The 27,547-nt window shown below is 33.9% G+C and overlaps 3 protein-coding genes across 9 annotated transcripts in view; 2 read left to right on the plus strand and 1 right to left on the minus strand.

Annotated features, from left to right (window-relative positions):
• The first annotated feature begins 1,280 nt into the window (after positions 1–1,280).
• LOC118740247 lies at positions 1,281–4,095 on the plus strand. Its single transcript, XM_036471744.1, has 3 exons — positions 1,281–1,786; positions 1,874–2,615; positions 3,994–4,095. Exons 1-3 carry the CDS (start codon positions 1,281–1,283, stop codon positions 4,093–4,095), a joined length of 1,350 nt encoding a protein of 449 aa, XP_036327637.1.
• Positions 4,096–5,578: 1,483 nt separating this feature from the next.
• The window catches only part of LOC118739691 (serine/threonine-protein kinase unc-51-like), a 57,566-nt gene continuing 35,597 nt past the window's right edge, over positions 5,579–27,547 (minus strand). Inside the window, exons 2-14 of the mRNA XM_036471179.1 lie at positions 26,334–26,507; positions 10,251–10,338; positions 10,069–10,194; positions 9,915–9,988; positions 9,699–9,859; positions 8,885–9,027; positions 7,937–8,074; positions 7,641–7,809; positions 7,414–7,577; positions 6,490–7,350; positions 6,268–6,404; positions 5,955–6,090; positions 5,579–5,886 (exon numbers count right to left, since the gene is read on the minus strand). Coding sequence (XP_036327072.1) covers positions 5,810–5,886; positions 5,955–6,090; positions 6,268–6,404; positions 6,490–7,350; positions 7,414–7,577; positions 7,641–7,809; positions 7,937–8,074; positions 8,885–9,027; positions 9,699–9,859; positions 9,915–9,988; positions 10,069–10,194; positions 10,251–10,338; positions 26,334–26,507 — 2,448 coding nt within the window. The 3' untranslated portion in view covers positions 5,579–5,809. The remainder of the gene's footprint in view (positions 5,887–5,954; positions 6,091–6,267; positions 6,405–6,489; positions 7,351–7,413; positions 7,578–7,640; positions 7,810–7,936; positions 8,075–8,884; positions 9,028–9,698; positions 9,860–9,914; positions 9,989–10,068; positions 10,195–10,250; positions 10,339–26,333; positions 26,508–27,547) is intronic.
• Positions 14,620–27,547, plus strand: part of LOC118739694 (slit homolog 1 protein-like) — a 33,199-nt gene continuing 20,271 nt past the window's right edge. Inside the window, exons 1-7 of one of the 7 annotated variants that reach the window (XR_004993042.1) lie at positions 14,620–15,156; positions 15,707–16,534; positions 19,793–20,270; positions 20,325–20,597; positions 20,884–21,274; positions 21,335–21,577; positions 21,639–22,398. Coding sequence is in view for 6 of the 7 variants with exons in the window: in XM_036471181.1 (XP_036327074.1) it covers positions 16,482–16,534; positions 19,793–20,270; positions 20,325–20,597; positions 20,884–21,274; positions 21,335–21,577; positions 21,639–21,793 (1,593 nt within the window). In the remaining variant the exon portion in view is untranslated. Of the gene's footprint in view, positions 15,175–15,706; positions 16,535–19,792; positions 20,271–20,324; positions 20,598–20,883; positions 21,275–21,334; positions 21,578–21,638; positions 22,437–27,547 lie in introns of those variants that run through there. The other 6 variants (XM_036471181.1, XM_036471180.1, XM_036471183.1 and 3 more) reach the window with 6 other exon arrangements.

Below are 27,547 nucleotides of genomic sequence, written 5' to 3' on the forward strand. Positions count from 1 at the left end.
CAGTATTAGTTTCTATTATGTGAGCTTCACTCCTAATGAGCCACCTTGAATCCAAAGCTTTAATTACGAAATTAAACACAATCGTACAAGACGTACATGTGTATGTGTGCAAGTATGTGCATGTACATAAATACATACATAACGTTACCTTAATATATGTATTTACTACATACCTAGACAGGCCATAACTAAAATTTGTGTTTCTCTACAGCACAGTTATAAAACTTTATAAAAGCTCTTCAATTGAAAATTTTGTGTCAAAAACCTAGTTTATACAATTCCGAATTTCGAGAAAAAATGAGTTAAGGCCTTTATATATTAAGGTATCACGATATTTATGTGTGGACATACATATCTATGGTAGGTCTGCAATCACGACGCAACTCAAAACTAAAAAAAAAAAACGATATTAGGTACTGTTAAGTGGCTCGTTGCTATAATCCTCGTCTAATCCATGTATAATCCTTACCGAAGTAATATAATCCTTACTAAAGTAAGTAGTATAATCGTTACTCAAGTAAGTAGTAGGGATTACTCCAGTAAGTAGTGTGTATAAGATATTGATCAGACACATGAGGGCCTTACAATAGTAAGGTTTTTTTTTTTGAGTTTTAAGTTGTGTCGTTATTGCAAAGGACCATCGATAAGTACATATACATGTATATATGTACATATTCATATACGTATATACATACATATTTTATATTCCAAACGCTCAAATCCACCTGTCCGTAATCTGAAAAAAAAACTTTTCTCTTTGTACAGAATGTGATTACAGAGGGCTCAAGGTGGTTGGTTAAGGAAATTTAAATTATTGCACTCCTTAGAAGTTTTGAATGCAAATTTTTCTCTGAAAATAACAAAGATCAGTAAAACTTTTTACTTCAATGCAGAAAGACCATCATCAAACTGAGCCACGCCTTAAGGAAACACTCGATTCAGAGAAGAAATCTATATTCAGCTCGCGTAATAAAAAGAGCCTTTCTTTATTAACAAATAAGAGAAAAAACATTGGTCGTTTAATATCAAAAAAGAAATTAAAACGTGTAGCGACTACTAATAAAAACAAATGCATTTCAAAAGCGAAAACAATTCGAACTACACTGAAGCATCCTAAAAGCTATCCTATAATTAAGCAAATTGTCTCTAGCGAAAAAGTACGTTGTGTAGTTGAAAGTTTAAGGGATGACAAAATAACAAAAGGTTCAACAACTAAAACAAGTGAATGTTATTTCGTCGACTCATTGATGCAAGATAAAAATAAGATGGAAAATGTAAAGATGGAACAGGAAAATGAAGATTTAAGGGAACAGACGGAGATGCAACAGCTTGAAATTCCGTCAAATGATCTAATTTATTTACACAGACAAGATATTGAAGATAGCGAAGCTAAGACGGAACAATATGTCACTAATAGCGACGTAGAAAAAATAGATTCACAAATTCAGTACAGCTCTATAAACAGGGTAGATAACTTCGTTATAATGGTCGATGCTAACGCCGGTCATGTTGAAATCAAGTATGCCGGACCTTTATCCTCCCCAAATGAAATTGGAACATTACAAAACCCAACAGAAATGGAGATATATATCCCAGCACATGATAAAACGCAGGAAGAGGCAAATAAAGAGTATGAGGAGCTTGGCTATATGAAAGCTAGCAATAGTACTGCAAATATGAAATCCAATGCATGCTATGCAAATATTTCAACAAGCTGCAGCGGTGATCATCTAAAAAATACCAACATTTGCGTCGATGATGTATCAACAAACAAGATAAAACAGAGGTAAACTTTATCGAATTTCTTTTAAAACAAATATATATGTATATATACATACATACACATATTCAATAAATATTTCCTTTTTTACAGCAATCAAGGTGATATTATAGATTTGAGCCTAAAGGAAACAACCGTAGAAAAGCACCCAGTTCAAGCTGTGTACCGACCATCGAGTGCAGAACTCACTTACAGATCATCAATGTGGAGAGGCGATACTAATCAAGGAGTGCTAAATACACAACCAACTGTGTATGGGCCAGAGACACATTTGTTACCTGCGCAACAAACAAGTCTACCGTGTCATCAACAATTGTTAGACCAAAGTATTTTCAATAAGGTCTCATCATCTTCCACTTCACAACCAAATTCTTGCAATCATAGTTCTACAGAAATTCCAAAAAGAAATGCCAACCATCATCTGAAACATCAAACTGCAGTTAACAAATTACAGCCAGCGTCGTTTCATCATCATTCTTTTAGTCGACGAAGTGCGCATTTAGAGACACCTCCAATAAGTCCAATAGACTGTCAATGGAGAGTGCTACCGCCGAAAAGTAATTTTCCTATTTATGATCAACAGAAAGGTTTTCGTAAAGGTGGTATTCTAAAATTAAACGAGTTTTTTTCGAATTCCCAAAGAAACACGATGCCGAGTGAACTAGCCTGTGGAACTTATAAAAACTCACATTATCCAATTGATCAGCTAATTAAGAAACAATTACCAAAAAGCCTTAGAGAAGCGCGGCAAGCGAATGCATTCGACCGAGGGGCTTCTTTTCATCATCGATTTGATCAGATTCAGCCGACACCCCAAAACGCACAACAACATCAAGTTTGCTGCGACCGGCAACAATATCCTGAACAAATTAATTACCCTTCGCAAATGAGTAGCCAATTAGATATACCGAGACAGTTTTATAATCCACTTCATCAAAGTTTTCTCTCGGACCCTTATTATAGACCTTCTTTAAAAATCCCCCCATCTAACGGCGTATTCGAGCCAAAAGAAACGAGGCGATTCAGCTGTAGGCCTAACACATTTCCGAATGTTCGGTTTCAACCATTACAAAACTATTTACCACCAACACCTCCTATAACTGATCGATGCTTTCCATCCGATCAATCAACACCTACTTCGTTACCATTTCCATCACAAAACTGGACAAACACACTATATAAAAACTCAACATTTTCTCCAAAATCCCAACCTTTTTGGAATGTCCCACCACATCTATATTCAATTCAATCAAGATTACCTTCTGAAACAGAATATATCAGTCGTCTGCATACCTCCGCCTTAACGGCGAACCCCATAAATGCTTTAACCGGCCGTGGACACAACAGTATTTGCTTCCCAACTCCTATGCATATGCAGTCGCAGCAACAGTTCCCTTTAAATTACTTCTAATCGTCGTTTAAAGTACAAAACCGCGTATCAACAAAATGCAAAACCGCGTATCAACAAAATGCAAAACCGCGTATGTGAGGCTGTATAAATTATTTTCTAGAGAGTAAAAACACTCATATTTGAGAATGGTTGCCTTTTTTAAATAGCAATCGCAATTCTGGCTAGTATATTTCAGGACGGATGGATAAGGATTGAGCCAAGAGCTTGTGCCAAGCAAATCCAATTTTTGGCAAAAAATGTCAGTTATGCGGTTTTGTACTTTAAACGACGATGTGTACATACATACTTGTAAAAAGCACATAAGTATTTAAGGAGTAAGTTCAAAAAAAGGAACTTTTTTATACAAACTGGAAATTTTCATGTACGAATACATGTCGATGGCCTACACCTACATATGTACATATCGATCGTCCTTTGCAATAACTTAGCAACTCAAACAAAAGCCTCACTATAGAAATTAGGGATCTTAATCAAACAAAACTTCATCTTAAAACTCTGGCATACAACGTAAGATTATCTTTAATTACTGACATTTATTCTAGTACATTTGTACATATCGCTTATTTACTTCAATAGTGTCATAATCCAAAAAATACAAATATTGAGCTAAGTATGCAGAAATCATCGCAACCTTCCATGTTGTGTAAAAATTTCATAGCCATATTGATTACCAGTATCTCACTAGAACAAAATAGGTTTTCATTTTTACTATGGGAGTATATCGACACCTGAGTGTAAGATCGACCAATCTCGGCAGCCAGTTCGAATTTGATTTATGAATTTTATTGAAAAACACCCTCAGCCTTATCATGAATATTTGGTGAAAAATGTTGCCGTCGAAAAATTTCGTTCAACGAAATGGTTCACTTTCCCCTCTATTATGGATTCGTACGATGCACGATAAACGCTTGCATTCCGTTATTCTCTATTACGAATTGAGGTTGTCGTATGAAATCCTATAGTAAGCTTGCAAGCGTTTATAGTCTATGGTATGAAAATTCATAATAGGGGGTTTATCATGAATGTGGAACGATTTCGGGTGAACGAAATTTCACATAGAAATTTCGAAGTTGGGATAACTGCTGTCAAAAAGGCATTAAATATAATTTCAATTTTGCGATACATAGGGCGTTTTTGAACCGCATTATGAGATAGGGGCTTTCTTCAATCAAATTCTGAGATAGGGCGTTCTTTAACCAAATTCAAACCAATACTCAGGTGTCGATATGTAAACTCAAAACTTTAAAGCCGTTTTTGTCGAGTTTCCATTTTTTGAGTTATGACACTATTGAAGTAAATGAGCGGTATAGTGATTACATATTTACGTATGTATTTATTAAACTCACTCATGTGTTAAAAGGTAACAGTTTTAGTTTAAGAGTAATCAATTTTTATTAGTGTATTATTACATTCCTCTCGGTTTAAATTGATATTTGTAAGCATTTGTTTTAATGACACACTACATTCATAAATGAATTTGGAAGTTATTCCATTTTTCCATCAGAGATACATATATGAACAATATATTCGTGGATTTCCGTTGTGATCATGTAATTGTCAATTGTTAAAAACAATAAAATTTATCAATAATTCTCATAATCTGAAAATTTATTAAAAAATTACTGGCATCATTTTTAGGATGATGAGCGGTCTAATCATACATATAATCATAGATGTTAGTGTATTTTTTATCTGCATATTGATAGTACATTACTGAGCACTTGTAATATATTGGCGTTCACTCCAGATTTACATAATAAATATACTATATCGTCACCTGAAATGCAAAAAGACGTAACAACATCGTAACTGAAATGTAAGAAGTCGTGACTAATATTTTTTTTTTCATAAAATGATGTGCGAGTTGTAATTCGATGATGGACATATCAATCAAAAAGTGAATTTTGCATTTTTTATTAGTTGCGTCTTTTTTATTTCAGCGACGATGTTTGTTACGTCTTTTTGCATTTCAGGTGACGATATGTATGTATATTAGGGTGGTAAAAAAAAAAGTAAGGCGAGAATTTGAGTACTCCCGCCCCCTAGGATTGTTATATACAGAAAAATATACCTCGCTTTTTTATTTTGAAATCAAAAAATATTTAGAGGTCGTTCAAAGCGCTAAAAGTTGTCTATGTATTTTATATGGAGAAAAAATTATTTTTCGTAGAAATGATATGGAATTCTTCAAAATCAATATTTTTCGATTGGAAAACTCTGTTTCTCTTCAGGAGACTTCCAATAATCCCCCCAAAAATGCAGAGTATTGTGTAAGCTAGTAACTGTAAGGGTACATATCAGCACCTTGAAGTATTTACATACATAAATAAATTTTAAAGTAAAGACTTTTTTGGTAAAGCGAAAATTGCAATATTTAATATATGTATATATATATATATATATATATATATATATGGATGAATGTATTTTCGTGGTACACCTTTAATTTAATCACATACGCTCGCTCTCAGGGTTATATAAAATATTGGTTAAATATTAATTTACTTAAATAAACTTTCAGGTGCTGCAGAACAGTGGCTTGAGTGGTCAGAAATTTTCAAATTCATGACCAAAATATAAAAGTTCGAAAATGAAGAGTAAACTCTGAATTCGGAACCTTAAGAGTTTTCATCGGTGACATATATGTACCCTTGCTGCTGCAAAATATTTAAACGCTTCTCCACTGCGTCACGATCTGAAAAAGACAAACAAAGTATTTGCGCTATTTGTATAGATAATTGTAAGTTTGTTTCGCAGTTATACATTTATTCAGTAACATCTTGTCCTGTGGATGGTTGCATTTCTGTACCAACGAATGCAGCAGTATGTGCGCCGTATTGTAGCGTTCAAAGCAATTTTTTGTATTACTTAGCAACTCGTCCAAGGCGGCCGCTTGACACTAGCGAATAATGAAACAGAATGAACGAAATTATTTTTTTAGATACATATCTACATATGTATATCCATATCGCACACGTTCTCAAAAAATGGATCAACTCAAGATCCAAAAATTATAAAGTTGGAATCAGTACACTTTTGAAAAATGTCTGCGAGATGTAATAAACTGTCTACTCACCATATCCAAAGCATAGTCATAGAGGATTTTGTCAGCTGTAATGTTGAATGCATTTGCTTTTTGCAACAAACCAGAAACATTTAATTTTTTTGATTCGAATAAAATTGATCGATATTTGGAGTTCATTGTAAGCAAAGCTATATAAAAGGATTGTATATATTATTTTTGTACATATCGTGCCTATAACACATATTAATTTTATTTTGAATCAAGTTTACCCACCATTCTTGACGTTTGATGAGGGTTTAAGATTTCCACTACGTAATTGTTGGGAAGCCAAATTCAATCCACTCGAAAGGAGATGTAAAGCACGTACCAACAACACTAGCCGCTCAGCTCGTTTACAATGTTCAGGCGCATGTGGCGGTATGGACTGCTGGTCAGAGGAGGTTGCACCCACAGCCATGAGCGCTGAAAGAGGTGCACAACGGGAATCCGCAACCTCTTGTATGCAGTCGGTAAGTGCCAAAACAAAATTCAATTTGGAAAGTGTTTCATTATGCTCGCGGTCCATGAGTGTCTCCTCCGACAGTTCAGGTGCATGGAAAGTATGAAGTTGATGCCCTTCTACGCCGGTGGCCCGACTGCTAGCTGTATCCAGCAAACTTTGCAAGCCTCCCGTAGCACCTAGCTCCGGTAATGTAAATGCACGCGGACCTAACACGTGATGCTGATTGTTATTTTCTGATCCACCAGACCCGGAACCCAGTGAACCGACCGAACCGGGACCCACAATAAGTGTGGGACTACCCAAAGTAGGCAATTTAGCTAATGTAGACGGAAGAACTGGCGAACTGTGGCCTGAACGCCGCAGAGGAGACTGTGTTTGTGTACCAGGGCTTACTTGCCAAGTACAAGGTGCACTTGGTGGTGGCGTCTCCGACAATGAACTACCGGAAGCTGAACGCCGACGAGCAGGCGGGGTGCCAATGGCAAACTGCACTGCTGGCGGCGAAATGGAATTAATATCGCTGCTGACACTAGTCTTGCGATGTTCAGCACGTTGTTTGACGCTGATTGGCTGTGACCGAGGAAACTGTTGCCCGCTCACGCCGACAACCGTTTGCTTTGGTGACGATGCCACTGCAATATTATTAGGGTTATTAGATCACATGCGTTGAGCTTTGATGTTAGCTGCATAATTACCAACAGTTGGAGACGCATTCGTTCCAGCCACAGGATCAACTGTATTTGTCGAGAACCGACGAGCTGGTGCAGGAACCGGCTTTGGTTCTGAGATTGGTAGACTGCTTGGGCGTGGTGGACTTGAATGATTAGTCGTTTGTGCAGCTTGGCATGCGGCTGAATGCCTGATTTGAAGAAAATGGGAACGTTTAGGTTTAATTAATTCACCATCTGTACGATTTTCATACTTTTTCTCATATTCGATGACAGTTTGATCTTCTGGGAGATTCTTAGGCACCAGAACAAAGTCATCTGAGTCTTCTGGGGAACCAGATGAAGCGCTATTATTCTCGCTGTCGCAAAGCACGCCTACGTTCGTGATGGTAGCGCAAATAGCCGGATTCTCTACAACGGAAACTAAAAGTAAATATAAAATCACAATTAAGATTATTAATACACCTTTATATGCCAAGGAATATAATTATAATCTTTCATATGTATTTCAAAGTAAATGTTTGTGGTTGGCTACAATCATCCATAATACCTGTATTATCGTCTTGTTGTGCTGCAGCAGCCTCAACGTCAGCTTCGCAAAGCTGCTGCAGTTGTTGAAGTTGCTGAAGAGGACTTTTCGTTTTTGTTGGCGGAGTGGTTGCCAAACTTAATTGTGGGGGAACATCCGCTGGAAACAATTATAATATACTTATATATATATAATTTATACTTTAATTATACATACATAAGAAAAAGTATGTACATATTTACGTACATATATGCATATATGTATGTACATTAGGGTGTTCCAAAAATGCATGTGAAAAAGTAAAGTCGGAATTTTTATGCTCTCACCCCTAGGGTTGTTCTATACCGAAAAAAAATATATCCCTATTTTTTTTTTTTTAATCAAAAAATATTTAAGAGGTCGCTCAAAGCGCCAACGTTTTGCAGGTATTTCATATAGGGAAAAAACAACTTTTTGTATCCGAAAACTCTGTTTATCTGCAGGAGATTCCCAACAATAATACCAAATTGTTTATTTAACAATTTTTTCATCCAACTATAATTTATAGGTCCGCCAAAAACCCACAGAAACCCGAAAAATGTAGTGGGGGGGGGGGCCAATAAAAAATCGTTAGTATTGAAAAAAAGGTTAAATAAACAATTGAGTATTATTGTTGAGTCTCCTGAAGAGAACCAGAGTTTTCCGATCGAAAAATAGTGATTTTCAAGAGTTCTAACCATTTCTACGAAAAGTTCTTTTTTTCCCATGTAAAAATACATGGAAAACTTTGAGCGCTTTGAGCGACTTCTAAATATTTTTTGATATCAAAATAAAAAAAGGTGTATACTTTTTTTCGATATAGAATAATCCCGAGGGGTGAGGGCATTACAATTCCGACTTTAATTTTTTTTTTTTAACCACCCTAATGTACATACATATAAATATGTATGTATGCACGTGCGAATAAACTTCCGAGTTATTTTGACTTACTAGGAGAAACAGAAGTGGTGATTTTTTTACCCTGTAAGAAACGATGACTGAAAAAACTCTCAAACGAAATTCTGTCCTTTGCATTGCGCCGCAGCAAACATAACAGCAAGTCACGTAAATCCGGCGAGACCCCGCTGGGTATTCTGTGAAACAATGAATACATGATTAAAAAAATACTAAAATAATCGTTATTTTGATTTCTTTTGGTATGAAGATTTCTATTTTATTGAGCGGATATAGTTGCTATTTTATGATTTTTATCATTTTCATAAAGAATAATCGTTATTTTTGGACCTTTATTTAATCGATAAGCGTTTAGTTTTTTATTTTTCCAATCTTAAGGCCGCTTCGAATTCTTTATAACCTCAAAAATGGTTCTGATATGATCGAAAATATAGAAATAACAAAATAATGATGAAATACAGTGACTCAAACAAATTTTAACATGTTGTATACATACATATCGCATGTTTAATAACATCCATCCTGTATCATTTCAAAATTTATATTTTGTATAAAGTTTGAAACTTTTGCTTAACATGTTGTTAGTCACTGCATGGTCGAAAAAAATCCAACACGATAAAGTATTTTTGATCTTAAATATAAAAATAACAAAATAACGATTAAATAAAATAAAAATAGAAATTCAATTTAAAGTGGTAAAGTTTTATTTTTACTATACAAATCATAACAGTTACATAGGTCCCTGCTAAAATCCAAATCTTGGATGTTCATTATTGACACTGCCTACGAACAGTTTCCGTTATATTTGAACAAGTTTGTACATATACTATATAAATAAATGAGCTCTTACTTTGGCGCCAAATTGGCATTCTTTTCGTAATATCCCTTCAATTCATTCGGAGTTTGTGCAAAGAATGGTGCTTTGCCAGTCAGACATTGATACACGATGGTACCCAAAGACCAGAGATCAGCTTTTGCATCGTATTGTAAAGACATTATAACCTCAGGAGCCTAAAATAATATAATTGAATTTCGAATTACTAAAAAATATACTGTCACCACTAACCATGTACATGGGTGAACCGCAAAGTGTAGCCGCCATAACACCCTCATTTAGGAAGCGTGCAAAACCAAAATCCGCTGCAGACGCAGAAGCAAAGGGAATAATGTTTATATTTTGTAAATGAATGTAATGAAATATCGCATAAATGTTGACCTACCTATTTTCAATGTGATTTTCGATGGCGCAGGCAAAGTTTTGCCATAATTGTGCGACAACAATATATTTTGTGGCTTAAGATCACGATGCACAATTCCTTTAGTGTAAAGCGCTTTCATGGCACCGGCTGCAATACAATTGAGAATAACAACGCCAACACCTTTCGAAATTATTTAAATTTACCTAATTGTATGAGAAAGAGTCTGACAGTGTCCTCACTAAGAGTTCCCTTTACAGTGAGATAGTCCGCCAAATCACCGCCGTTGCAATACTGTAATTACAGAGGATAATAAACATCGAAAATCTAAATACAAAATACATATAAAAAGTATGTATTTAAAAATATGTCAACTAACAACAAACACATGGGAAAATCCATGGGTACATATCGTTACCTTAATTCACAAAGGCCCTAACCAACAAATTTTTAATTATAAATGAGCAAAAAACATTATAAAATGAATATCAAAAACAGGTAGGGCTTTTTAAAAAATGGCATGTAACTTCGTTGTTTTCTTGTTTTCGGTACTGGGACGTTAAGATTTTTACTGAAGGTGTATTTTAATATAAATCTATGAAAAATGGAGTTTCGAAACAAGTGTTGGCTAGGGCCTTAGTGAATTACGCTAACGATACGTATGTATGTACATATGTCCATAAAGAAAATTACCTGAGGTAAACATAAATAAATATCTATGTACATATATAATCAACATATAATTCTATGCTGTGCAGTACATACATATGTACATGGATTCACATACTTTCATTTAAATATGCAAATTTATTTAATAGTTGTAAGCTTGACCATGCACGTATTCAAAATGTTTTATTAGAAAATCAGTGTCAAGAAAGATATACATGAAAATAAAAAGTATGATTCTCCTAGTTAAAAATCGGACGTTCAAAAAATCTGCGCCAATGCGAAAGAATTAAAGTCAATCAGCAACGGTTAAGATAATAAAGTGAAAAAATTAAGCGCCATTGCTATCATCTGAAATGGTTGTGGGCGGCTAGTCAGTCAGTGCAGTGAACGTTTCTTTACACTGTGAAAAGACAAAAAAAAAGATAGTTTGCGAATGTCGTGCAGCATCCGCTGACCTTGACGTCAATGCGAAAAATTGCACATGTGTTTAAGTTCGGCTAGAAATATGTTATCTGTGCAGATCATCAGAATGCATTCCAAAACAGGAAAGCTCAGGAATAAGAGTAGTTAAGTGGCAACTAATTGTAGTTCAACCGAAAAATAGAAGAATACAGGTGTTTTAATTTTTTTTTTTTAAATTTGATTTACATATAATGCAGAAAGAATGCATCTATAAGAAAATTTTGAAAACAATGTCAAAATTTTTTATATTACTTCTTCCTAAGAATTACCATTTCTTATAAACATATTTTTAACTGCATGCGCGTTCATTTATTTCTCTTGTGCCTCGCATGCGATCAAAATGGAGAATATACATACATATTTATGTACTATGTAGTCAAGTACAGTAAGTAACGTTACAGACCGTATATTTCGGTTTATAGTAGATTTCTCATAAACGTGTTTATCCAAAAGTTAATATTTTTATAGTTTCTTTGTATCTAGATCTTTATTAAAATACTTTAGTTTAATTTTTAACGTTGCGGGATCCGTCAAGTTTTCCGTACGTGGGACGTTATATGTATATAACTGATTTCCAAAAAATATAACGTTAAAGGCCACTTAAAACCACATTTATCTTTAAAATAACAAAAGATAGAAAACAAGTCTGTATACAAAATGTAGCTTTTGAGGTTTATTATCAGGATAAACGAAAAACTTTCGGTTTTTACACAGCTTTCATATATTCTAACAGAAATATACGTGCGACTGTAACGTTAAAGACAAAAATCTTGACCATATGTATGTTTGTATGCATTATAAAATTTCTGACATTACGAATCGTAAGTGCACCTTGCAAATAACATAGAATATAAAGAAGATGCACATCTCTTTTCGTTCCTGTACGATTTCATTCGATTTTGGTGTGATGAAATAAACTAGCCGCGTAGTGGTGGAGGAACGAACCAGCAACATCTTTATATTGGATGTTCTTTGCATCTCATGAACCACGTAAATGATTATAGAAAGAAAAGAAGATACCCAATGGGGAAATTTCCGTAGCCTTGAGAAGCCCTTTCACGGTGAACAGATTGCATAGTAAAAATCGGTTTTGCCATGGGACAGCTTTGCAAACCGTGCAAGGACTTTGCAAGACTTCGAGAATAGCTGCAATGTATGTACGTATGTATATGAATATGAATGTATCTATGGGGAAGTGATTTATAGAGCTAAAAGCTAAAACGATATAAGGATGATTGATTCGGTTTTTTAAAACCAGTTTCATCGACCGGTTTTTTGAATATTTTTAGGCGGTTTTTTAGTTTTGATTTTTCGAATACCGAGTAAACCGGGATTTGCAATTGTATAAACCAGGTTTTCACCTAGTTAATTTGTATACCAGAATCTAGACAATCTAACTATTTATTTAATTGAAAATGGAACTAGCAAATTTTTATTAATTTTATATCAATACTGGAAAATTTTTCACGGCAGAAAATTGCTTAAAATAAGTTAATAGTGAATCTATATTGAAAAAAAAACTTTCTATGTATGAACGAAATGGGACCATAAATACGGGTTCCCAAATATCTCGACTCCTGCGCCACCTAGCGGATTATTTCATACTGCATAGTCATCGGGTTCTGAGCTACATATGTGTTAAGTCTCAAGTCTCTAGCTCATCGGGATGTTGGAGAAATATTGATTGCAGGACATACTACATATGTACATACAATACAAGTTAAGTTAAATAAAAGATTGTAAAATTTAGGGAAAGCCTTTCGCTGTTTTTTTTTTGTTTTTTGTAGCAGCTCACTACACTTTGTAACATACAAAAAATTTCTTTATGGAACAAATCTGGTGGATTGTGCATGGTCTTTTTTTGGAAGAACACTATTTTTTACCAATTTTTATAAGGTTAAGGAGTAATTTTGGGTCAATGCCAGTATTTTTCCGTGAAAGGGAATAAAATTAGCTTTCAAAACCATTTTGTTTCATATCAAACTATTGCTGCTGTCGAAAGCGCTACGATTAATTCGCATGGAGTGTTCATAAAGCACACTGCGTGACGCAGGTGTCGAGATATTTGAAAAATTCGTATTTATAGTCCGATTTGTTTCATATTTAGAACATGTACGGATTCAGGGTGTAAAAACCTTTCATAGAGTGAAGGTTAAATTAATATACAAATTTACATACGTACAAACATACCTATTTACATACATATAAATATGTACATATATTTACAACTCCTTTAATATAATGCATATATATTGTTCAATGGCATACCAAGTGATAGTGAAAGTTCTTAAAACTATTTTTCGTTGTTAATTTGTATCTGCATACATACAGTATCGGTCATATCTATAGCACGTCATTTCAAAGTGATAATGTGTGCCACATATATTTATTTATTTATTTTTAAGAATTTTCAATTAAAATTGAGTTCATTCTCGGACAAACCCCATTTATACCCAAGTTCAACAATTTGTAGAAAACTACAAAAAAGTGTAACAAAATTTTCACCTAAATTTCAAACTTTTTTCTCGGAAGTGATAGAATTTTTTTGAGTACACAGTTTTTTAGCCCCTGCAATTTTAGTATGATAATGTGCAAATTTCAAGTGGCTACGAATTACCGTTAATTTTTTAGATTTTTTTGTCGCATTGGCTTCCATATAATGAATAAATTCAATTTATTTGTATATGGAAGAAAACCGCAACATCCTTGGCGAAAAAAATTCTAAAAAATCAGCGGTAACTTTTAGCCACTTGAAACTTGCACATTGTCAGACTAAAATTGATTGGGCTATAAAACTGTGTATTCAGAAAAATTCAAACACTTCCGAGAAAAAAGTTTGAAATTTAGGTGAAAATTTGTTGCACTTTTTTGTAGGGTTCTATAAGTTTTTAAACTTGGGTTTATATGGGTTTTGTTAGAGAAAGAACTGCATTTTAATTGAAAATTCTTAAAAATAAATAAATAAACATAAGTGGCACACAATATCACTTTGAAATGGCGTGCTATAGATGTGACCGATACTGTAACTAATGCAAGTCATACTTAATTCATATACACATTTGAGGGATTCACAACGGTGTCGAAAGTGTCGTAAATTTTGAAAGCTCAAATAAATGTTTAGAGAACTTTAAACGACAACCAACTATTTTTTAACACTGCAAAAATTCATAATATGACTTTTATGGTACTTTGCGAGCCCCCTTAGTATATTTTTAAGGCGTTTAAAGTTTACGACATATAACAATACGACACTTACGACACCCCAATTATATGTAGAACAGTCTTAAGTTTTTTTTTTTCAATAAACAAAAATTTGACCAAACTGAAACACTGGTTTCCTCCAAATAAGCAATGGCTCTCTCAATCTCTCTCTCTCTCTCTCTCTTTGTGATTTCCCAGCCAAAAATTTCTGCATCATTTGCTGTGCTTCAAAAGCTTCAGCAACAAAATCAGTTATAGCTCAGCGCTCGAATTTAACAGTTTAGTGTGGCAGAGTTTGTCCGCATAGACATGATATTTACCCGTTCCACAATCGCCGAAGCAATCACTTAGTCGATGAGTCTGCTAAGCAATCCCAGCGTCGCAGTAATGTAGTAAAACCAAGTAAAGTTTTGTAACTTCAAAACTGACTGAAACAAATCTGCCTTGACATGAATTTAACGCATGGGCTATTTGTTGATAATTTAGTGCAAAAATTAAAAAAACAAAGCTAGTTAAAACAACATGACATGAATAAGAGCTACTGAGTGAAAAGCACCGGGAAATGTTTAATAAACATATGTACACAAAAACATACATAGTACTGCAGTGTTAAACGACTGCATATACATATGTACATATATGAAAAAACTAAAGAGGCAAAAACAAAGCTTTAATCGAATCATTTGAATCGTTCAAAGGTTAACTTTTTGTGATCGACAGCGTAATGGCGATAATAGAGGCAGCCTATACAAACAGTGTACGGATTGATACCGTGTTATTGTGTGTGAATCAAATGTGGTGATAATAATTTAAAAATTGCTAACACTGTTTTCTTTGTAAAAATATGCAATATAGCTACTTGCTGCGTTGAAAAAATTGTTGACGTTTTCTTATATACAAATTGCACTTGCCGGTTTTTGACACACGCATCTGCATACATACATACTTTAATACGTGCATATGTAATATTCGCAGAAAACAGCACATCGTCACCTGAAATGCAAAAAGACGTAACAACATCGCAAATGAAATGGAAAAAGTCGTGACTAATATTTTAATTTTTTTTTCATAAAATGATGTGGGGAGTTGTAATTCGATGAAATCTATCATATATGTATGTAAATCAAAAAGTGAATTTAGAATTTTTTTTATTAGTTATGACTTTTTGCATTTCAGCGATGATGTTTGTTACGTCTTTTTTTTGCATTTCAGGTGACGATAACAATGCTTTTATTAAAACCAGTGGTTCATGATTATACATAAATATCCATATGTGTATGCATACATATACATACATATATAAATATACATCTGTGAACCTTGTGCTTAGGTTTGTAAATAGCTGACGGTGTAAAATATCGAAAAATAAATTTAGAACCGGCTGAAGTGCAGAGGAAGTTAATGCAATCGCGCAACAAAAATGCATTCACAAATGAAAAATTCTCAAAAAATCATAACAAAAGCAATTATGATTTCAAACGTTTTCTCTCACTCTTAAAACCAAACGATTGAGAGTGAGAAATCGAACATTACGACTAAATTAAATATTGTGATGAGAGTATAGGGTTGGGGCATCAGAAGAGATCACATTCCGGTGGTAAACTAAAGCTAATGAGTCGCCATTTGCTAGCGCGGGTTGGAACAGAATGGTCATTCGTTAAATTCGGCATGTCGACCTTTTCAGCCCATTGCGAGTGTGGTAATCAAGCGACAACGGAAACAACAGCATATTAAATGTTTTATGACTTTGAAAACATAAATAACACAATAAACAGTACATGGATCTAAATTTGTAATAATCGTCGAAACGTATCGGTGCATTATTAAAAAATTATAACTGAAAATAAAAAGACTAATAATATGCTACTCGTATATATGTACATACATACATACGTACGCAAAACATTAAATACGTACGCAAAGTGATTAAATAGAACAGAAAAGAATAATTAACACCAAAGTATTCAATGGAATTCATTATTTATTAACAAAAATAAATTAAAATAAAATCAATGTGTGCTACATGAACCCAAATTTACATCTTTTAAGTGCTCGAAAGTACTCATTCGTAAATTGCAAATACATTTTGTTACTTTCCCAACAAAATGCTCATTTATTTTAAGTTTGGATTGCTCTTAATATTCATACTCAGTTTGAGGTAAAATAACTGTTTTTATTAATATTTTAATATTTTTATTGATGAGCATTGAACATTTAAAAAATCGACTATAACCATATGCGCCAATAAAATTTGCAGTTCAATTCTTTATTTTACATTTTATTGCTGCTATATTACTTTGTCAGCTATCTTCAATCAATCCAATTGACAACTCGCTCTATACTATATCATAATAATCGATAATAGTATTATCGCTTTTAAAAAAGCGTAAAGGTTTCAAAGTGCGAAGTTCATATAAAATGCGATTCCAGTACCGAATAGCTATGAAATTATATGTGTGGCAAAAATATATACAGATGTATGTATGTATGCAAGTACGTAGCATATATCACACGGGTTTTAAAATTGTATATAAAAGTAATCATTTGGTATGCATTTATCCAGCTCATTACAGTAAATTAACAGAAAAATTTTAAATGCTGTTGTCATACGAATAAAATTAAATGGACTTTAGACGAATAGCGTAGCATATGTATATACATACATATGTATAATAGGTTTTATGTGCATTGGGGTTCAATTAATCATAAATAAGTATGTACATAGTTAGGTAATTGTTGAAATTAGCTGTTTATGATTTTTGGCGGACTTATCAACAAAGCGGTAAACCTTTGAATTGGTTGCAAAAGACGACAAAATTTATAGCTGCTACCTTTTTGAAGAACAATTTAAAATACTTCAAATTTATATACTAATCAATCAAAGCAAAACAATACGGAAATATGAATGTATGAATCGACACTGAAATGGAAACGTCGTGACTAATAACTTTTTTTTTTTTTTTTTGTACATATAAAATGATGTGACGAGTTGTAATTCTACAAAATGCATCATATCAATCAAAAATTAAATTTAGAGTTTTTATTAGTTACAACTTTTTGCATTTCAGTGACGATGTAAAAGAGGCGGCGAATTGAAACAAATGAGGGTTGGCAATTTTAGATACCCTCTAAATGAACAAACAAGAGCGACATAATGATAATAACGTATGTACATACATACATATTTCCATAGTAAAAGGCTGCCGTGAGTATGCATATGTACATACAAACGTATAAAAATGTACGTATGTATGTATATATATACATAACTTGGTAGTGTCACACAATAGCGTTCGTTTTCGTTTCAGTCGTAAGAGATAATAATATCCTGAGGAGAACCTAGTTGATGACGTGAGTACCTGCGTTTATAAAATCCTATAAAGGAAGCACGTGAAGTGCAGGCGAAAAAAAGTGTGAGCAAGGAAAAATTAGATCAAATGGGGTGTTTTTGTACATACATATGAGAAATAGAAAGTCACAAAACTTTATAAAAACTAAAGTTCTTATGTTGGGAATTTTTTCAAAATCGTGGGTTTTAATAAACACTGAAACTAATTTATTGATGCAGCTTATGTTTCAAAATGCTATTAGACCTTTCTAGAGTAATCTAGATAAGGTGTGATCTTACACATCTGCATAAGTATGTATGTATGTATCTGTACATTAAACTGCATCACCAAAATAAGTTGCGGTTTTTCCTCCATGATTACAAAAGGAGTTATTTATGAATACAAATGCATAATTTCTTAACGAATTTTTTGAAAAAAAACAAAATCCTCTCAGATGACAACGCAGTTTAAGCTTAAAAAATCTGCATACAGATATTTAAAAAATTTGTACAACGGAATCGTAATAATGAGAGCCAGCAAGCTGGTGTATATTTCACCTTTTATACAAAAAGGTCTTTGTTTCGATAAAATATTAACTTTTTTCCAGAGTTAATGGTTTTTCTATACCAACCATTACTTATTGAAAATGTTTGCGTGTATACTTATATATGTATATGTAAGTAAAAAATTTTAGCTACCATTTTTAGCTCCAACGACTTTTCCTAGCTCTTCTTTAGCCCCTTTTTTAAAGGAATTTGGCTACCACTAAGAATGATTCGCGGCAACACTGCCAATGAGGTATCAGTGGAAAGGTATTTTCTCACTCTCAAACTCTTCACGTCCTAACTTTTTTCATACATCAACACATCTTAATGCAACATCGGCCCAGCTCACGTAAATCTTAATATTTTTCCGAAATATTTTGGGGCAAGTCTTAAAATATCATAGATTTTACGATTCCAATGGAAACACAGTACCGATTTTTTTTTGTATATAAAATAAATCACAAGCTTGAAAATTTACAAGGTTGCACCACCTAATATCAATAAGTTTATTTTTTTATTTGATAAATGGCTTAAAGAAAAGGATATTTTATCTTTCGAAATAGCAATACATCCATACATATGTATATCCTTTTTTGAATTCACTTTAGACAAACCCTCTTAAAGACGAAAACAATAAATAACAGTCTTTATACCTTTTCGCACGCAACATAAACCAACCTATTTAACTTTTCTATTCTTTCAAAATATGTATGTATGTATCTGCGATTTTCTGCTCGGACAGCAAACCTTTCCTTTAAGGGAGGAAATTGATGTAAAATGAAGTCACACCTTTACAACCTAACTGTTATGTGCTATACAAAAGCAGATAAATGTTTAGGCAAATATGTATTTAAATGTTCAATGCTCTTAATTAATTCATACCAGACTTCAAAAACCGATAGATGGCTTTTGTTTGTATGCACATACATATGTATGTATGTAAGTATATCTTGCAAAAATTAGTTAAATCCTATAAAACAAATGACGAAAGTTCCTTTTTGAAATTGTATAACGCTTCACCAAAAAGGTACGCATAGCTAAATAGACTCCACGAGATTTTCAATTTTAACTACTTCTAATAGATTAACAGCAAATTGTTTTTGTAAATGCAGTATACAAATTTGGCTAAATTTTATTTGTATGTATATCTATGTACATAAGTATTTCCATTACAGTTACAGAATTAAATTTTTTGAACATTTTCTTCTAACCTTCGATGAAAATTTCTAAAAAATTTCTGTAGATTATTCAATCAGAATCTATAGTCCAAGATGATACATAGGATAAAAATGACGGAAGTCTAGTTCTAAGCCTAATACATGCAATATACTTTATACATACATACATACACACAAATGAATGAATGAACGTCGTGTTGTTGTTGACGGATGAGCCGACTCGTGCGGGGTTTAGTAGCCGCTACAACAACAACAATGAACGTCATCTTTTGGCTTGTTTGTGTTTGGCGTTCATCTTCTTCTTCAAAACTCAAACAATAAACATCCAATTTAAGTATTGTTGTACTGTTTTCCAACTATTTAGTATTCAACATACGCAAGCTGCACCTCCGATACTAAATCACAACTCATCATACGATGACTATCCTGATGACTATGATTATTATGTTGAGAGCGAAACAGTTCGAAGTGCAGAGAAAATTACATTAGACATCATTAACCCCGATTACAATTCGATGTCAACGTCTACTGTGGCTAACACAATTCCAACAACAAGTAAATCAAAAACATTCTTTAGTATATCATCATACAGTTATCCACGCAGTAATCATGTGCTGGAGCCGAGCTGTCCCAAAGCCTGCCTTTGTTTAGAAGAATACAAACATATACTGTGCAATGGCGCTGGACTGACACAAGTCCCAAAGGATTTGCCGGTCACATCTCTTCTCGTCGATTTAAGCGAGAACTATATCGCGGAACTGCATGCGGAGGATTTTTCAAATATTACTAAAATTCGTGAAATCAATTTGAGCGGTAATAAATTGAAAACGATCAATAACGAGGTATACTTTATGCAGTACTGAGTCTGTCTACAGTAAAAATGGAAAATATTTTAGGTCTTTGTAGGATTGAAATATTTACAACGACTTCGGCTAACTGACAATCAACTGACACACATTGAGCCAGACGCGTTTTTAGGCACCGACCTAAGTGAACTGGATATAAGTAACAACACTATAGTATTGAGAAGTGACGGTCCCTTTCTTACTCAGTCGACTCTACGAAAGTTTGCATGTCGTAATTGCAGTTGGAGCCAAATATATGATGACACGTTCAAGGGTTTAGACGGCCTACAATCTCTGAAACTGGATCTCAATGATTTCGGAAAGGTGCGTATTGTGTTCGTGTTTCTAGTGCTGATAAGTATGCGCGTATATACAAGAAGAACTACACATTTACTCACTTTGCCCCTTTACTTTTAAAAATAAAACCCAGTATAGTTTTTGAGTTTAACGGTTCAATACACAGGTAAACTGATGTACCTTGAATACAAGAATATGATTTTATGTACACATATAACTTAATAACAACACTATTATGATAAAAGCTTTCGTTTCTCCAAAGCTCACCGCATATGTTTATTGACGTTTTTTCATTCCATCGTCATTCTGACAGAAAATCAATGTAAAAGCTTTTACGCCGCTGCAGAACCTTATTAAATTGCGACTGCCTGAATTGGAATCGGCAGAAGTCACCGAACTGTGTAATTTACTAAAAACTATTGACAACATAAGCTTTAGAAACTTTGAAATTAGCTGCTTTGAACTAGTACTGGGGACATCATATAATGATAGTATTACTCTGGTGACAGATCCACCCTACCTGTCGACGGAGATAGCCATAGTACCAACAAAAGTGCCAGAAGATACAACTACTGAAGCAACGCCGAAAAAGGGAGAAGCAATAAACAAAGCAAGTGGCGTACAGAACAAAACGGCAAAGGCGGCTACGTCCAAACCAACAAATACTGCATCAATCGTGAAACAGAAGGAGATTCAAGAAGGAGGTATGTACATATGTGCTGTGCAAAGCAGAAAGCGCTTTTTTAATTATTTATTATTATTAGATACTAGGATGCCTGAAGTAAACAACACTTTGGGCTTGACGACAACGGCGACATTTTCGGTAATTGAAGAAAGTGCTAATAACTCTCTAACGACGCCCAAAATACTAACTGCCAGCATTTTGAGCGGCCCTGGAGATGCAGCAAATAAAGTAGTTGAGAATATTACTGTCAAATCGATTGTTGAGACTGAGAACAGCCATCAAGTACATATTTCTCAGGAAATGGTTAACCTCTTGCTTATATGTAAGTAGCATAATCACTGATGTCTAGATGATTTCAATCTTTTTTAATTGCTTTCTTTAAGGTATTATTATAATAGCGATTGTTGGAATCATTATTGGCATAATTTGTCGCAAAGATGTGGGCGGCATTAAGACAAAATGTTGTCGTACACGAAAACCTGAACCAAAGGATCAAGTGCAGCCGGCCGAAGAAATACCTTTAAATAAACTAGCATAACTAGATGTAATTTCATATTGAAATAGGAAGAATGTTGTTGCCAGGTGTATGAAAATATACTTTGTCGGATGATTTTAGCTAAGTATTGGAAGCCTGCTTAATATGTATATAGTTTATTTAATATTTTCAGTATAAGCAAAATCTAGAAATATTTACTTCTATAAAAAGATCAAACTGTTTTTTTTTTTTATAATTAAAACATTCATAAATTAGTATAATTAAAATTATGTACAAATTGGGTGGGGAAATATCCTGACAGTAGCACCGCGTACTTCAGTGTTACGAAAAAGAAATTTCGATTCAACATTTCCTACAAATCATTATGCCGGCACAATATACTTAGTATACATGTGTGTAACATATTTTCTGTTCGATACCTAGTAGCAATAGTTCGTAGTCGTTTTTTCGTATTTTTTTACAAAAAATAACTGCGTTTACAGGGAATAACCGCCAAAGTATAATATCAAAATTTAGAAAAAAACGCTTTTTATTTTTGAAATTGTTCTGATATGATTGAAAAATGCAATACGATTTTATTAACCCTTTCAAAAACTATGCTTAGAGAAGTGGGGTTTTCACGTATATATCGCACACCCATTTCATAGGTGGTACTACCCAAAATGTCCGGTTTACCAGAATACGTGGAAAAAATATTTCATAGCACATGGGCAATTGAGTCTTTACCTTAGAAATGTTCAACTAATTACTCCAACTTTTGTTGTAAAAATTTTTAGCGTAAAGTTCCAAAACTACAAATTAGGATTGAGCCACCTTTGAAGAGCGTGTGCGAGATGCAGAGCTGGCTCGTTAATATTCGTTTAGGAACTAAATTACTCTTAAATGCAAATTACAAGGAATCGTAATCACTAATCAATTTATTCAATTCAATTGATTCCTTTTTCCATTCCTTAGAAGTAATTTCAAAAGTATTTTTTCTTTGTTTTTAAATTCCATTACAAGGAATTGCATATTGTAATCGGAAGTATGTAATTATGTGCTAGTGATGGGATTTTTTTTCAATTCCTTTGAAAGGATTTGATAATGTAATATTTTTTTTTTCAATTCAGTTGATCGGAATTAAAAAACAAAATTTTTGCTTCCAGTTCCATTCTTCAAAGTAATTTAAAAAATCATCGAAAATATTAATTAAATTATTTATTGCTGTTGAATTGCAACTTCCTTGAATAAACAACTTTTACCTAAATAGTATCACTAATTGGACCCTAGGATAGCCGGAGAACTTAAATTGTAGCTGTTCAGTTTATGGGAAACTGTTAAATTTTCTGGAGCCTACCACGAACGCGCGAAAAAAATACATTAGAAATTACTTCTAAGGAATTTAAAAAGTAATCAATTCCTTTGCTGTGTACTAAAGAAATTGATTCCTAATTACAATTACTGAGGTATATTATTGTTATTGTAATGTAATTGCATTTACCCAGCTCTGGCGATATGCATGCAGCATTGCTAATTTCAAATATTAAAATTTATAACTAGTACCGTAAGATTTAAACCCTTCCTAGTAAAATATAGTAGCATGCATATAAATAAATTGGTCCGTAAGTTAACTTAAGCCGTTGTTCCTATTCGGGACAAATACATACATATGTAGGTATGTATGTATGTGTATACTCACACATTTACGTATACTATTTGAATTTGTTCAAATGCTCATTTACTAAAAGACTGTTACAACTCAAAAAACGAAATTTTCCGGCAAATTATGCAGAATTAAGGTGACCTCAATCAAACAGATGCGGTATACCGGTGCGCTACGATGCTTTCAAAAATTGTATCACAGCAAGCACAATTGATCGCACGATATGAGTGACTTGTTCATTGTAGAGTTCGGAAATTGAATTTATACTTCAACTCGTGAATTGTTACCCCATATTGGCCATATGAACAAAAAGTAGACAATTGTTTTTCTTAAAATTTCAGACCTTTTATCTGGCTTTCTATCGTCATCGCATCAAATACAATATCGTGTCGCATCTGTTTGCGGTCTCCTTTATTTGTTATATCATTCTTCAAATTTTGTGCAAACATTTTTCTACATTTTGGGAGTAATTTAAAAACTTAAAAACGCGTCTCCTAAAAATCTCGTTTTTCAAGTTTTGACGTAGGTGTATGTGTACAAATATATTTACATAAGAACAAAATATTTATATTAAATAAATGACCGTAAATCATTGAGTTTATGTTTTTTAGTCAGTGAATCTGTGTGTCAAATCCCTGCAGGGCCAGCTACTAGCTGTGAACTAAAATTCTACCAGTTTGCGTTTCAGCCCAACTAGTTCACGTTCTATCATTTTTCAATGTCAGCGACTGGTATTTTTAACATTGCGATGTCCTTCAAGATGTCAATTGTCAGGCTATGCATCAGCATCTACTAGGAGAAATACTAGTAGCATCATACAAGTTGATGAGGTAGTCTGCCAATTCATCCTCCATGAAAAGCATAAGTATGCCTTTTTGCTCGGGACGCTCCAACAGTCGCAATGGCCGACAGAGCAAAGCAATCGCGTGGTATGCCTGAGGTCTCAGGTTCAAATACTGGTGCAAGGAAAATTCTTTAATTTTATTTAAGTTTTTCTTATTTTATTTTTTCTGTAACTAATATTTTGATTTTAGTTTTTTTATTTATTTCACTGCTTTTTTATTTAATCACTGCTGCACAACGATTTACGAGTCTACGAGGCGTTGACATCTTTGCTGTGGTATTGACTGCAATGCGAGGAGAACCACAGCCCATAGTTCGTCGTTAGTTTTTGGTTTTGCATCCCATACGGCTTTCTTAAGGTCGGTCCAAAGGTTTGCTATTGGATTGAGGTCAGGAGATTGAGCTGGCCACTCCATGACCTCAATACCGTTATCCCGAAACCACAATTTTGCCAACTTACTTGTATGTTTCGGGTCGTTGTCCTGCTGTAGTACCCATTTGAGTGGCATTTCCTCTTCGGCGATGCATAACATTCTCCATTATTTTTACGTACTCATTTTGGTCTATAAGGTCTCCATGCTTCAAAGTATTCGCAGTGTACCTTGGCTGATATTCCATATTTGGCTGTATCTTACGATCTCCCGAGAGCCTTTACTACCGTATAAAACAATTTTTGACTCATTCGTTCAAAAAAATGTTCCTCCACTTCCGAATAGGCCAATCCAGGTGTTTTTTGGCAAAATCTAGTCTGCGTACTGTATGACTTTTTTCAAAAGCGGGACCTTATGTGGACTTCTAGCATAAAGCTTGTGTTCTCGGTGCCGTCTCCTTACTGTATGAACACTACATGGTAACTTTAGGTTATCCAAAATTTCTACAGCTGACATAGTAGGACGGGTCGTCGAATATTTAATAATTTGTCGTATGGCAGTCGTTGAAAATTTCTGCTTACCACCCATTTTTCAGGTTTATTTTGATACGTTAACGCATTTCGAATAGTGGTGGCTAAACACCCAATGTTTTTTCCCAATTCTTTATATGTTTTCCGATTTATAATAAGGGTTTTAATAATTTCACGTTTTTCGTGAAAGCAATGCAGACCTCGTCCCACTAAAAATTCTGAACAGCTCTAATTGAGACTGGGGCAACGATATCACTGGATCACAAATTTTAATTTTGATTTTGTTCTCCAGACGCCACTATCCAATTAGTATGTAGAATCGCTCGCTGATTTGGAAAATCGGGTTTACTTTTTTTGTATGGATACGTTTTCGAAATATATATTTGCAGTTTACCGTTATTCAGCTTAAAAAAGAGTGGTTCCACTTAATCCGGTATATCTTCCGAACCAATTAAATAATCGTAAAGTCGGAATTTTAATGCTCTCACCCCCTAGGATTGTTCTATATCGAAAAAAGTATACCCCTATTTTTTATTTTGAAATTAAACATTTTTTAGAGGTCGCTCAAAGCGCTCAAAGTTTTCCATGTATTTTGTATGGGGAAAAACAACATTTCGTGGAAATGGTATGGAATTCTTGAAAATCAATATTTTTCGGAATCACCGAGCGATTCTACATAGGAATTGGACAGTGGTATCCATAGAACATTTTTATTTTTTACTCACACTGATACGGAACTGATACGGCAGTGATGTGTCTGGATAGACCTTTACAGAACTTTCGAGTTGCTATAAGTAAAACCTCTTTAGAGTAAAAGGCCGCTTTACATACAACTTTGCAAGAAATCAATATGATCTCCTGTTCGCTAGACGTAGATCTCTCTCTGCCGAAGTACGTATACATACATAGTTCATGTTTTTGTCATGGAGTAGTTTTCGAAATCGGTTTAAATATTATTTACGTTATATTCGTAATATTTTCTAATGTGTGTAGTCTGCAAGATGATTTGGTTCATAGACTTTAGAAATAAATAAAAAAAGAAGTGACGAGGCGAGATAACCGGGAGGGACTTGGCTATACTCGCTGGTACAACCGTTTGAATGAATGAATAGCCGATCTAAACGGCCCTTAATAATTGCACTACACCATAAATAATTTTCACCAAGATTAATACTTAAAATTGTTACAAAACTTACCTCCATAACCAAGTTGACACAGTCTTGCGATTCTTTGCAGTCCAACAAGGCAACGACATTCTCATGATGTAGCTCTGTCAGTTCTTTAAGAATTTTTATTTCCTTTCCAAGCAAATTCTGCGTTTTTATCAAACCCTTTTTTGTGATGCATTTTATAGCAACGGGGAAATGTTTCTGCAAAATCAAACCAAAAAATTAGCAAAATGGGTAAATTGTGCAATTTTAAACCCAATTGTAAATGAAACGTCTAAGTTTCTGTGGAAAGCCTTTTGCACAAGGAGGACAACTTTCCGAGGCAATTTTGTTGCGCCAATTTGCACAGTGTGCTGGGCAAACCCTCAAGCAGCTATTAATTTCAACTTTTTAATTTAAAAATTTTTCAAATAATTAACTTCCAAAAATTACACAAAATATAAAATTGTCCTCATGAAACGCACTGCACAAAGTTGCCCAAATTGCTCAAATATGAAACTTGCGCGTATAGGGCAGTACTTTTAATATATGTATATTATTGTATATCGATGGCTGAGTGAAAGATCGACCTATCTCGGCAGCCAGTTCGAAAACGCCCTATCGCAGACAATTTTTGAACAACGCTCTATCTCAGAAAACTTTTCAAGAACGCCCTACTTCAGAATTCGATTGAAAAACGCCCTATCTCGGAATTTAGTTGAAGAACGCCCTATCTCAGCTGTCGATTCAAAATCGCCCTATTTTAGCTTATTTTCAATGTATTTGCCTTTGAGACAGGGCGTTTTTCAATAAAATTTTGAAAGAGGGCGTTTTTCAATCAAATTCTGAAGTAGGGCGTTCTTGAAAAGTTCTTTGGAATAGGGCGTTTTTGAACTGGCTGCTGAGATAGGTCGATCTTCCACTCAGCCATGCTATGAGACAAAAGTGGCGTAACCCAAAAAAAATTTTGTTTGCACTTACATACCTTGTTAGAATAGTCTAAAATGTGATACATTTATCTATCTTCTATCTGTACCAGGGTAGCCAACTTATTTTTGAGAATTCCCCGATTACGGCAATGAAATTCACCGATTTTGCCCGAAATTTCGTAAAATTCCCCACCCACAGATATCTCCTTATTTACAAAAAAAAAAATACACAAAAATTGAATGTATTTTGATATGTTGCTGGTGTTTCTGATTATTTTATTTTTAAATGTAATTTATCTATGTATTCATAGGCCAAAAAAAAATCAAAAAAAA

This window comes from Rhagoletis pomonella, unplaced genomic scaffold (genome assembly GCF_013731165.1).
Source record: "Rhagoletis pomonella isolate Grant_MI unplaced genomic scaffold, Rhpom_1.0 Rhpom_scaffold_00005, whole genome shotgun sequence".
In the NCBI taxonomy this organism is placed as follows: Eukaryota; Metazoa; Arthropoda; class Insecta; order Diptera; family Tephritidae; genus Rhagoletis; species Rhagoletis pomonella.

Coding starts and splice junctions, on each gene's coding strand:
- LOC118740247 (XM_036471744.1), top strand. CDS start 1,281: ATGGAACAGGAAAATGAAGATTTAAGGGAACAGACGGAGATGCAACAG. Junction 1,787..1,873: donor ACAAACAAGATAAAACAGAG/GTAAACTTTATC, acceptor CCTTTTTTACAG/CAATCAAGGTGATATTATAG. Junction 2,616..3,993: donor AAAACGCACAACAACATCAA/GTTTGCTGCGAC, acceptor AAACACCCTCAG/CCTTATCATGAATATTTGGT.